This window comes from Trachurus trachurus (assembly GCF_905171665.1).
Source record: "Trachurus trachurus genome assembly, chromosome: 19".
In the NCBI taxonomy this organism is placed as follows: Eukaryota; Metazoa; Chordata; class Actinopteri; order Carangiformes; family Carangidae; genus Trachurus; species Trachurus trachurus.
In genome coordinates, this window is record NC_139913.1 from 13286606 (window position 1) to 13299837 (window position 13232).

General features: G+C 43.8%; 1 protein-coding gene across 3 annotated transcripts in view; it reads right to left on the bottom strand.

Annotated features, from left to right (window-relative positions):
• The window catches only part of dnah9 (dynein, axonemal, heavy chain 9), a gene marked incomplete at both ends in the record, with an annotated part of 177490 nt that overhangs the window by 124490 nt on the left and 39768 nt on the right, over nt 1-13232 (bottom strand). For all 3 annotated transcript variants that reach the window (XM_083994241.1, XM_083994240.1, XM_083994242.1), the window contains 3 exons: nt 9285-9445; nt 9601-9840; nt 12436-12561. In XM_083994241.1, the coding sequence (XP_083850367.1) occupies nt 9285-9445; nt 9601-9840; nt 12436-12561 (527 nt within the window). The remainder of the gene's footprint in view (nt 1-9284; nt 9446-9600; nt 9841-12435; nt 12562-13232) is intronic.

The following is a 13232-nucleotide window of genomic DNA, read 5'->3' on the forward strand; positions in this document are numbered from 1 at the left end:
CGTTGTTTCCAGACGCTCAAGGTACCCCTCAGCGTGGGACCTGAACGCACAGGGATTTCAATTGATTTTAATGCAATCCCCTCCGCGGCGATATGTGACGCTCAGAGCAAGTGCTCCAGCCATCCATTCACTCCTATTCCGATCCGGCCGCGGTGCTGAAAGACGCCGTGAGCTCCCCTCCCATTGGATAACTGATCCTCGTACCATTTGCAGCTGAATTCGTATATTTATACAGCAATTTGGCCGCAAAAATAACATTTCAACATATTTTTTATGACATTTCTAACGAGAAATGTGTGTTTTACTTTCAAAATCTATGTTGAACGAATTCAAATTATATTTTGTTTGGCAAATTGAATCTGTTAAAATGTGTACAATATGTTCATTCAGCTTTCTGGCCATAAAAACAACATTTCGGGATATATCTGGCATTGTTTGAGGACATTTCTAGCGAGAAATGTATGTTTTACTCTCTAAATATATGTTGAATGAAAGCAGATTGTGTTTTATTTGTCCTGTAACGATATCACAGCTTGTGCTTGTGACTGTCGAGCCGCTTTGGGCGTCATGTTGCCATAACAACGGCCCGCAGACCTATTTCTCCAGCCGACAGGCGGACAGCTTCCGCGTTGTTGCCGAGGATGTGACGTCATTGCAACGGCGCCACCGGTCGCGACCATAGCCTGCGACACTGCCATCTACGGCGTCTGGACGGAACTACAACACCTTAACAGTGTGTTTTTAAGCCATGTTGATTTAATTCAACAACATGTGAATAAACAGTGAGGAATCAGAACAGTTAGACAGCTCTTTTTCAACAAAGTCCAAATAATTCAAGTAACTCAAGTCATATAGGCCTTTTTTTTTTATTCCAGAAAACAACATTTCTCCCCCCTTCTCCCTCCTCCCGCCCAGGAACCTTAGTTTATAATATAGTGTAGAATGAACCCGTCCACTGTAGTAATGTTTATGCACAACTGCACCACTTTAGCCAGCTCCTTTATTTCTGGTTTTACATTGGACAAACTGATTAAGGCTCCATTTTCAGGAGACACAGCTATTCTTTAATAACTTCCACATTCGTTGGGTTACGTTCAGAGGTTTATCAGGGCAGGGCCTAGGGTCATCCAGTGTTAGCAATTACAGACCCATCTGACCTTCACAGGGGTCACAGGTCAACTTTTCATGTGAAATTTGACGATTTTTGCTATCAATTCAGGCATAAAACACCAATACTTTGAGCTGGGAAGCTGAAATTTTACTACCTAGTCCAGACCTTGGAGCAGATTGACGGTGCCAAATATCAGAGCTCTGCTCCACTCAGAAGTGTCCAAAATGGCCAAAAAGCAGTGTTCATTTCTAATCCCCCATTGTGTACAAGACTAAATTCAACAGATAGTCTTTAATAACTTCCACATGCTTTGAGCTGGAAGTCTGAAAGTTTCAGGGTTTTGTCAGGGGCCTAGGGCCACCCATTATCTGCAATTTCAGACCAATCCCACATTCAGAAGGGGTCAAAGGTCAAGGTTTAGTGTGAAATTTGACGATTTTTGCTATCAATTCAGGCATAAAACACCAATACTTTGAGCTGGGAAGCTGAAATTTTACTACCTAGTCCAGACCTTGGAGCAGATTGACGGTGCCAAATATCAGAGCTCTGCTCCACTCGGAAGTGTCCAAAATGGCCATGCTAACTGTCAAAGGTCACAGGGGTCAAACATCAAAGTTAATCCTAACAAAACACCCACGCTTTAAGTAATCATCATGAAATTTAGATATGTTGTATATCAGAGAGTCCTCTATCATTATATTGTATTCCCATTGCTCTGGGGGCCACGGGGGGCCCCTGGGGGCCACTTCGCTTTCCCATGCTCTCACAGATTTGGGTGTCGGGTCAGTGGATAAGGGCCTCACAATGAGTCCACAGGCCAAGTTTCAAGTGATTCGGTTGGTTTCTATGGAAACAGCGGCCTCCTGGAGACAGAGGAATGCGGCTGTTTGAAGCCCCGCCTCTCGAAAAGTAATGGCTCAATCAGGACCGAACGCACATCAACGCGTTCGTCTTGGGCCCCCGGAACCACTGATATCAAATTCAGAACTGTACGACTTTTAGAAATATATTTCATCCATTTCAGCTTTTCAGATTCAGAGCCTCTCAGACTTAATGCCTGAGAGACCTTCTGAGGTCTTCTCCTGAAAATGGAGCCTTAATCAGTTTGTCCAATGTAAAACCAGAAATAAAGGAGCTGGCTAAAGTGGTGCAGTTGTGCATAAACATTACTACAGTGGACGGGTTCATTCTACACTATATTATAAACTAAGGTTCCTGGGCGGGAGGAGGGAGAAGGGGGGAGAAATGTTGTTTTCTGGAATTTAAAAAAAAAGGCCTATATGACTTGAGTTACTTGAATTATTTGGACTTTGTTGAAAAAGAGCTGTCTAACTGTTCTGATTCCTCACTGTTTATTCACATGTTGTTGAATTAAATCAACATGGCTTAAAAACACACTGTTAAGGTGTTGTAGTTCCGTCCAGACGCCGTAGATGGCAGTGTCGCAGGCTATGGTCGCGACCGGTGGCGCCGTTGCAATGACGTCACATCCTCGGCAACAACGCGGAAGCTGTCCGCCTGTCGGCTGGAGAAATAGGTCTGCGGGCCGTTGTTATGGCAACATGACGCCCAAAGCGGCTCGACAGTCACAAGCACAAGCTGTGATATCGTTACAGGACAAATAAAACACAATCTGCTTTCATTCAACATATATTTAGAGAGTAAAACATACATTTCTCGCTAGAAATGTCCTCAAACAATGCCAGATATATCCCGAAATGTTGTTTTTATGGCCAGAAAGCTGAATGAACATATTGTACACATTTTAACAGATTCAATTTGCCAAACAAAATATAATTTGAATTCGTTCAACATAGATTTTGAAAGTAAAACACACATTTCTCGTTAGAAATGTCATAAAAATATGTTGAAATGTTATTTTTGCGGCCAAATTGCTGTATAAATATACGAATTCAGCTGCAAATGGTACGAGGATCAGTTATCCAATGGGAGGGGAGCTCACGGCGTCTTTCAGCACCGCGGCCGGATCGGAATAGGAGTGAATGGATGGCTGGAGCACTTGCTCTGAGCGTCACATATCGCCGCGGAGGGGATTGCATTAAAATCAATTGAAATCCCTGTGCGTTCAGGTCCCACGCTGAGGGGTACCTTGAGCGTCTGGAAACAACGCGAACGGTCCCGCCCCCCTTCGTCAAAATCCGAGGATGAGGGATTCGCATTCAAGTCTATGAGTGGCCCTTTGCGTTCTGGAGCAACGTCGAGGGAGAAACGGTCCCGCCCCCCTGCGTCAATATCCGAGGATGAGGGATTTGCATTCAAGTCTATGAGTGGCCCTATTCGTCGAGAAACGACCTCGAGGGTACCCCCTCCACGTCAGTATATTGACGTAAGGGGCCTTGACCAAGCGTCAACCGTTTGACGCAAAGGGGTGAGACTGTGTTGGTATGAGAGTAAATGCTGGAAACTACAGATAATTTGTGTGTTTGGTCTGTTTTTCCACTTTAAAGAATTCAGTGCATCTATGATTTCCTATTTTTCTGCTTCATATAAAGGGTGACCTCATAGTTGATGATTAGTTGATTCAATTCGGAGGAGTCTGAGTCAACCGCCAATCTCGCCGTCAAATCGTCGCAAAATGTGGTTATGCTCACTGCTGCTGAACATCTGATTTTACAGAGAATTTGTTTATTCTCTGATAATTCATTATGTGTAGCCTGTTTTAATTCAAACATCAGCCTGATTTCTGTTGATTGGAAAATGACGTGTGGGTTTAATCCGTAGTATCCTTACTATGCATGAATAAGGATGTTTTCACACATACTGGTGCGTGCACTGAGTGTTCCTACGTAAACACTGCCTGTGTGAAAACACCCTAAATCACCCACATCAGCTGTAGGATCCAAATAAAATGAGGTGAACGTGTAGCATCTACAATGATTCCTATTGGCTCATTAGCAACTTATTGGCTCATCATGTTCACTAAAAAAATCTTCAGAAGTGGGAGGATGTCCTGTTATTGTGATCTTATGTCAACTGAAGAATTGAATTTGTTTATTTGGGTGTTTTAGCTCTTTTCTCTGGAGCGGAAAAGGATTATGGAAGAGGATTAGGGCCACTGTGAAAAAAAAAGGTAATTCTGACATTTTTTTCTCTCAGAATACTGATTTTAATCTCTTAAACTCAGAATTTTCTGAAATTAAAGTCAGAATTCTGAGAATAAAAATCACAAATTAATTCTGACAAAAAGTCAGAACTCACTTATTTTTAAGTGGCCCTAATCCTCAACAGACAAAAAGACAACATGATTCAGGGGTTGGCCGACTAAAGGCAAAATCTGACCAATCAGATAGAAAATATGAAAATGTTTAGTCGGGGACACTTCTACATCCTGGAAATAAGTTAAATAATGGAAAAAACTTTCAGCCCTAACTGAGAAAAGCTCCAGACTCTTCATAACCATCCATCAAATCTCCCAGATTAACTTTTAATGAATGCAGACTAGAAAAAGGTTTGGTTTCTGCAGCAGCGTTCACACACTGCAAACGACAAACCCTGAGTTGACACAGCCTCCTAACCAGCACTGACAATGTCTCAGTGTCGACATCATACATAACCTCATTATATGATAATATAATCCGCTGCTGTGCTTTGATTATCACGCAGGCTGATTGGTGACGCCAGTGATTGCCTCTCCCGCTGAAAGTGTCAGAACTAACAAACAGCCTGCCCATCTCGTATCAATAAAAAGCAGCAGCGACGGGACATGAACGGATGGAGGCAATCAAGACTTTATTGATCAGGGCAATAAACACTAGGGTTTGCCTTGAATATCAATACAGCAATGATTTTAATGAGCTGCTGGTTAATAGATGATGTATGGAAGGGGGGGGAGTATTGGAAAGCATAACGAGAGACAGAAGCTCAGAGAAGACAAACGATCCCATCTGTATACAGTGTATCATCCGGAAACCAGTGCCAACAGGCTTTATGACTCTCTCTTGAAATATGGCCAAAAATCACACAATCAGTGTTTGAATAGGCCGGAGGAGGAGGAGGAGGAGGACGTCCTGCACGGAGACACCGAAGCCGGAGAGAGGACGAGGCAGAGACTGAACCGAGTGGACGAGACAAGGTGACTCGTTTTACGCCAGTGTTTTTCTTTTTTCTTTTAAAGAAACAGCGATACATCAGTCTCTGGGTCTGACTCATTCTCCTCCCATTCTTTTTTCTGTGTGTGTGTGTTGGCTGGGTAAAAATATTCCTGACATTTTGCATAATGGTGCAACTTTGGAGCTGCTGCAGTAACTATTGAACGAATGCTAACACTGTGCCGATAACATTCCCGCTGTTATAGATTAGCAGGAGTGATTCCTTAAGCTTAATTATCCTGCTGCAGGGAGTGAATACAGCAAATCAACCACAGACCGCCTGTAGTAAACAAGCAGATAGAGGCATTTCAGAGCAGCTTTATACGTGTGACTCAACACTTCAGCACTGCTGTCATTAAGATCTATTTACATTTTATTTATGTTTATAATTTCAAATAATTAAAACGGTTCAGACAGGCTGTGTTCATCAGATGAATGACAGCTGGATCCCACTGAGCTGCTTCAGTTCCCAGCTCCTCCATGGAGCCGCTACATGGAGCTCGTTTTGACTCTGCAGTAAAAGAGAACCAGCGCGTTGATCTGGACTTGTGGGTAAAATTTCAAATTATTCAAAAAATAATGAGAGAGCTCACCTTTCACTGGCTTTCCTTAAGTTGTATTTTTGAGTTTTAATTGCAGCGCCATAGGGAGTGTATTTTTAATGTACTATGACACTGTAGAAATTGAACTAGGCAAGACAACATTCAGGCTCCTGGCACCTAATGTTTGAAATAAATGACAATCGGAGCTTTTGTGAGCAAGTTTTAATTTAATATAATAATAACACATTTTATTTATAACGCGCTTTTACGGGTGCTCAAAGACGCAAATGTTGCGTCTTTGAGCACCTGTAAAAGCACGTCCTTTGATGTTTATTGATTCTAATGTAACTATGCTGCTGCCCTTTTGGCCAGGTCTCCCTTGTAAAAGAGATCGAATAGGTCTAACCTGGTTTAATAAAAGCTAAATAAAAATAAATAATTGTTTTTCAGCAGAAAAAAGTCCTCATCCAAACTAGACACATGCAGGTGTGTGGATAATCCTTAAATACCAAAACTAGACAAGATTCCCCCTGCTGTGCTGCACTAACTCATCTTTTGCACACTATGATCTCATGTTCAACAGTAGAAACTAAAGCAGATACAGTACTGTATCTTGGTCTCTTCATGGACTCAGACTGTTATCAACTGCAGCACCTTAAAAATGTAGCAGGAGTTAGAGAACTTTTGTCTCAGTAAGCCCGACTCCTGTGGTATCTCAGATCTCTCAGAAAGTTCTGTCAGAGTCCACGCTGCCTCATTAGTCCAGATCTCAGGTCTCTGCACCGGTTTCCAACATGTCTGAGGAGTGATTTTAAAAACAGTAGAACTACTAGCACTGTAGCTGCTTCCAAAATACACTTTGAATTGGTGCTGTGCTCTGAACAGTGCAGATCCTCTCTGATTGACTGGGACAGGTCTGTTTACTGTCTCTAAGTAAACATGGAGGAGAAGCAGGATCAGTTTCCAACAGTGTGAGCCAACTCGCAAAGAAACTGTGGCCTGCTCCAACTCTCTTTCCATTCCAATCAAGGCTTTCGTTGATGGGACTATTAATGAAAACTTTAGACTGGATTTAACTACAAATTTTCTTCTGATTATTTCATTTAGCTGATTTTCCTCCTCATCCTCATCTTATTTTTTGTTAAACAACTTTATCTTCTGCTGTGTTTCCATTGTCGCAGTGTTACAGAGTGTTTAAATTGCTACTTTGCAAAATGAGGTATTCAAATTAACCTGCTTTGCCAAGAGGTAAAGAAATGTTTTTCTCCTTCTTTATAATTTGCATCATCTGAACTTAAAATGTGTCTTTAGGCGACACTCAAACATCCAGTGTTGGACTTGGAATAAGGTTTTCATTTTCAGATGACTGTAATCTTCGGTGGCGTCAGGCTTTCACCCGACGGTGGCGAGATGCATTCTTCTCTCTTTCAACAATATCATGGAGCAAACACGCTTTTATCTGTTTTCTCAAGTCATGGATTAAAGGATTTGACACCCAGACCCCCCCCTTGGTCCATGGTCCACCGCTGAAAGGGAGCCAGTGGAGAACCGTGTGAGTGGTAGCGGGGCCGCGGCGAGGCCATGCACCATATGGTGAAGTCTTGCTACGCGGCTGCTGATCCAGCCATCAAAGCCCATTGTTTCTGCTTTGTTCAGGCTTCAAAGGGAATACTGGTCAGTCTGGAAAAACCACACAGTCAAACGCTGCAGTTTGCCAAAGGGCTCCGGGAGGCAGGTATTCATCTCTGTGTAGCTGAAACTTTATCGGGAGCACTGCAGAAACATGTGCATGTGAATGAACGAGCTGCTGGCACGGCGCCCGAGCTGAGCTGAGAGGCTCCTGCCTGTGGTGGGTGTACATAATGACTCCAACCCAGCTTCACAATGAGATAGGTGGGTACTGTGTTATCAGATGAAATGTTTTTATCCTCTACTCAAGTTTATAAGGGGGGAAAAAAATCTAAATCATCAACGCAAATGGACTTTTGAAAATGGACTAATAATGAATTAGGGATTGGCTCCGTGCTAATTGCAAATCCTTCAAAGGATTTCCAGATATTTGGTGCTTTTAGAGTGAGAGTGGCTGGACCGGCAGCTGTCCAACTGTCAGTTGTCCACAGCCTAGCAACAGTAACTGTGAGCACGAGACTGAGTGAGAATGATGCTCTCCATCTAAAGAGGATAGAGGATGTGTGTGGGGGGGTGTCTTTGTCTCTTTGAACTATGGGATGGATTAAACTGTGTTCTTATGTGATGTGACAAACTAAACTAAACATTAACATAACCAGTGAGTAGCGATGAAGCTCCCCGACCAGCATCACTTCAACAACCAACAGACTATTATTAGCCCTGTTCAGCTAGCAGGCTAATGGCAGTAGCACTGTCCTCTCTTTTAAAGAGGAACTACAGTATGCAGGAATTTTACCTTAACTATGCTTCAATTCTACCTTAATGGAGCAGCTTCAGGGTCCTAGTGTTGTTCAATGACTTGTAACTAGTTCCAGGGAGAGTGGAGGCTCTCTGCCTTCCACCTAGCGTCTCTTGGCTGAAAACCAACCTCGTAAGATCAGAGCCTCCGACCCGGTGTCCCAGCTCTCGTCTCTGCGGCACCGCCACACAAACGTAACGAGCCCTGTAACCCGTAATCTCTTGTTTATGACAGATAAGACTACACAAATATACACATGGTAACATGGTAGATGATAAATAACGTTATCCACCGCTCCATGGATTGATTTCTCACCAGCTTTGCTGAAAACAAATGCACGTGGAGGAGAGACCGGACTTGCGTGTAGTGCCCCTTTAATGTGGGAAAGACACTCCAGTGACCCCTAGGCCCTGATTAATCACTGAGACCCCTTTTCCACCAAGAAGAACCTGGTGCTAGTTCGGTGCTGGTGCTGGTTCCAGCTCTGGTTCAACTCATGTGCCTCCAAAGAACAGGTTTGCTCTTCCTCTGGTGTAGAGCCAAGCTTCCCATGCAGTTGCTGCTCCTGTCTTTGCAAGCCAGTGATACAGAGCTCTTGGCGGGCCTGAAAATTAAAACTCGGTCCGACCTGCAGAAGCCTCGACCCCGACACGGCCCGTCTGACTAGCATTAATTCTTGGTCCGAAATATATATGTAATATAATAATACTTCTTCAATCTACATGGAACTGTATGCAGGAGAGTGAAGAACCCTTCACGTATCAACCACCTCAGACCAACAGAACCAAGGAGGAACTCATCTATTATAATGTGGAGGTCACTCAGACCTCATCCACACAGACACACCTCCACACCCTCCTGTCTCTGTGCTCCAAACGCCAAGAGAAGAATCTTCCCCTCCACATTGCTACATCTGCAACACAGTCCTCCCTCCCTCCCTCTTCCTGACACTGGGTGAACCCCAGCCTCACCCAGTGTCAGCTGAGATTGCCCCCATGTCTTCACCTGTCAGGCAGCGGAGGAGCAATCATGTTGTTTTATTGCTTCTCAGTCCAAACAAAAGCCACCCCCAAAAAAACAAGACACCTCCGTACCTGTCTGTGAGGGGAGTGATGACTAATCGTGGTGTGTTGCCCAGGTATTCGTAAGAGTAGACAAACTGGGCGTCGCAAATGTTGGCGAAACAGTGCCTGTCCCTGTCGGCCCAGCGGTGTCTGAGCTGAGACAGCCACACAAAGGCCTGAGAACTCTCCACCTTTAAAAAACAAGACAGGACAGAGTTGAACAGAGAGCGCCACAGCCCAAAATAATCGCAGCTTTCCCACCTTCTAATTATGGAAATGAGATAACATGCTTGAATATCTTGAGCGCATGACTCACTGGTAACAGCCCCCTCCCCTCCCTCCTCACCTTCTGAGCGATCATCTTGGCCACCACGTCTCTGGCGTGGACGTCGATGGTACAGATGGTCATAACCTTCTGTCGGTCGCCCGGCGTGAGCTGACCAATCAGCATGGAGATGAGGGTGTTGAGCTGGGACACCTGTTTCCTGTAGTATTCCTTCATGGCGTTGTCGTAGCCCTCCTCCAGACGGCCGAAGGCCATGCCAACGTCTGACGTCCACCAGATCTGAGTGCAGGTCAGCGCCACCTGATCCCAGCACAGGAAAGGAAGCACAGATTGAGATGGCATGATGTGTGTACTGTACTGTATGTGTATCCAGATGTGAAACAAATGTACTGTAGGACCTGAGCCAAATGAGAATTAAAGATATCAGCATACATTGAACTAAAAACCCTGTGTCTTAACAATCTCTTTATTTCTGCAAAAGTTTGGATTGAGATGCAAAGTTAATTTCTGAGCTCGTTTTTGCTGATCAGCGTGAAAAGTGGGCTTCAGTGAGCACTGGATGGGCCGAGTGGTTTTTATGTGACCTGCCCATTAATCTGTCAGAGGCGTAATTTCGGCTGGAGATCAGAGGGAGACGTCCCCCTCACTTTTTAGAATCCTATTTTCATCTAACTGACCGGTTGTTACGACCCACACAAGAGAAAAACTGGGTTGATAAAAATGTTGACACGCTCCTTTATGTTCCCTCACGTTACAACCAAACTCTCTAAGAGTCATGAGGTTCCTGCAGCAGAGAGCCACAGGTCAGACCTGAGCCTCCAGACCGGAAGTAAGAACTAAGCCTTCAAGATGCTCAGAAACAGATCTCAGAATATCATTAGGACGAGTGCAGGATGAGTCATTAAACGTCTGAGTTTGTTTTATGTTTTGGGCTTTTTGCCTTTAATTGATTGGATAGTTAAGAGAGACAGGAAATGGGGAGGCAGAGAGAGGGGGGATGACATGCAGCAAAGGGCAACCAGATTCGGGATTCGAACTGTGGCCTCTGCTCAACCCACTGATCCATAAGGCGCCCCCATCTGAGTTTGTTTTACAGAAAGGGAAGATACATTGATTTTTCTCAATACTCAAAAATCTATTTCTCTTCATATGGTACTGCTAATACTTTAGCTGGATTAGCATTATGGACATACCATACCAGCTTCATAATAATGTGTTATGTTTATTTAAAGCAATAGTTAAACATTTTGGCAAATTGGCCTATTGCCATAATCCCTATAGTTTTAGGAGTAGGTGTATCACCTTTAATTGTGCAAGATGTTTTTAGATTGGCAGAGCAGAGACGTGAGCTCTATTTCCACATTTCCCTCATCAAACTCATCAAATACACAATCCAACAACTCCAAAACACTCTCTTGGAGAAGTTGTGACCTGCACATTGACCATATTATGAAATAATAACATATGATTATGTAACATTACGACACATGAAGCAAATATTCAGAACTACTCGCATTTTTGAAGCCTCTCCGCCCAGCAGCCGCGTCTGGAATGTAGTTCCGGCTACACATTTGCCTCGAAAACAACTCCGTATCATAATGTTTCACGATTATTTCATACAGTAGTGTGGTGAATGTGCAGGTCACAACTTTTGGAGTTGTTGGATTGTGTATTTGATGAGTTTGATGAGGGAAAGGGGAAAGTACCATTCGCCTCCATTGCGTTAGCTGAGCAGCTTGCGTCTCTGTTCCGCCGATCTAAAAAAAAACGTGCACCAACAATTAAAGCAGAAGTGAGTGATATATTTGTGTTAATATAAGTCTTAAATAGTTATATCTTCCGACAGCAATCACTTACATAGAGTGTTTGGACTGAAACACGGGTCTGTCAGTCCCTCTGCTCTGCTCTGAGCCGAAGAGAAAACATTTATCGTATCCTACAGTTTTTATCCAATGAGGAGAGAGAACGGCATGCAGGGCTGTGTGTGCAGCCAAGGAACGCCGTGAATGTGGTGACGTAGCGACGAGGACTGTTATGGTGCGTTCAAGGAAACTCGTATTTTTCCGACCGTGAAGTGGTACCAGTTCGATCTGGTACGAGTTCACCGGTCGGAAGTTACGAGTGGCCGTTATAGTGACTTTCACCGGTAAAACAGGTCGGAAAAACACGAGTGGGTTGCCTGGAACGCTACAAAGTCGTAAGTTGTGACTTGAAGCTGTAATTTACGATTTCAAAAGCCTGCCTGGAACGCAGCATTAGCGAAAACGACCGGATCACTCACTTCTGCTTTAAAGGTAATGAACTTACTCCTAACACTATAGGGATTATGTCAGTAGGAAAATTTGCCAACATGTTGAACTTTCCCTTTAAAATCATGTTTATTATTTGGGTGGAGACCCCTCTAGCCTGGCTGGCATCTCAGTGTCAGTGATCGTCTGTGACCTGGATACAGAATTCCATCTTTTTTCAAGGCCATATCCTGGACTTCAGCAGCCTGCCCTGTAGTTTCAAATAGTGATAAATGTTGCCTGTTATCCAAACAGAATCTGTTGCCAAGTTGTGTGTGTATCCACTGTATCTAGAAATCACACCCACTTCATGTGTTGGTATCTGCTACTCTAATCTGTGGCGGCTCAGAAACTGATGGTCACAGATTATGGAACATTTTGGAACATCGGACGATAAATGAACAGAAGGGAAGATTTGCTCAGTAAGTGAAACGCAACCCAGCAACTGAATTTTTACCTACAACTGGTAAAAGCCACATGCAAACCAGTGATGTCAGGCAGAGATAGTCACTGTGTGTGTGAGGCTTTAGCAGAGTGTGTGCACTGGACTGAAATATCTCAGAGAGAAACAGTTCAATCTGGTTTCATCCCCGCAGAGCGTGTTTACCTGAGCTGGATACTCAAACAGCCACTGCTCTCTGGGTTTGTCCTCGTAAGCCGCCACAGCTTCCGTCATCTCGTGGCGAACTGTGGAACGCATGGTGTCCAGCACCCGGTTCAGCCACACCTCCACCTTACACACACACACACATATGAGAAAACAAAACCCAAAAACAGTGTCATGAATACAAATGAAGAAAAACATTGCTCTGTCTATCAAGTGAGCACCAACGGGCTTTCTTATCAATGGACCCTAATGAGGTCATTAATAAGCATTAGAGTGGATGTGGAGTCAGGCAAATACTATGGGATGTAATGGAAAATTAATGGATTTATGGGCTTTGATATGCAAAACCCCAGGGGCATCGACAGTCTCAATTTCATTTATAACCTTTATTGTGTGTTAGAATATCTGTATTTGCTGCGTGCTTTTCCCTCAGTGTCTTTTCCATCACAGAAAACAGCAGGTAAGAGAATTCTCTCATCTGTTCATCTACAGTACCACGTCTGTGGATTCACTGAGACTGATGAAGATGAAGATAAGAAATGTGGAAATGAGCATTTAGCTCAGTCCGCATGGAAGTTAAGCAGGGTTCCCACACGTCCTGGGAAACCTAGAAAATAGTTGACCAATTATCTAGTCATGGAAAACACATGGAAATTGAGAAAAAGGATAAAATGTCCCGGAAAAGCTTGAGTTGTCCTGGAAAATTAATTATCACATGGTGGCATGAGCTACCAGAGCTCTATTTGACTTCTTCAGACCCGACTAAGGATTTCTTTTCCAAAGATGTGCCCGTCGAG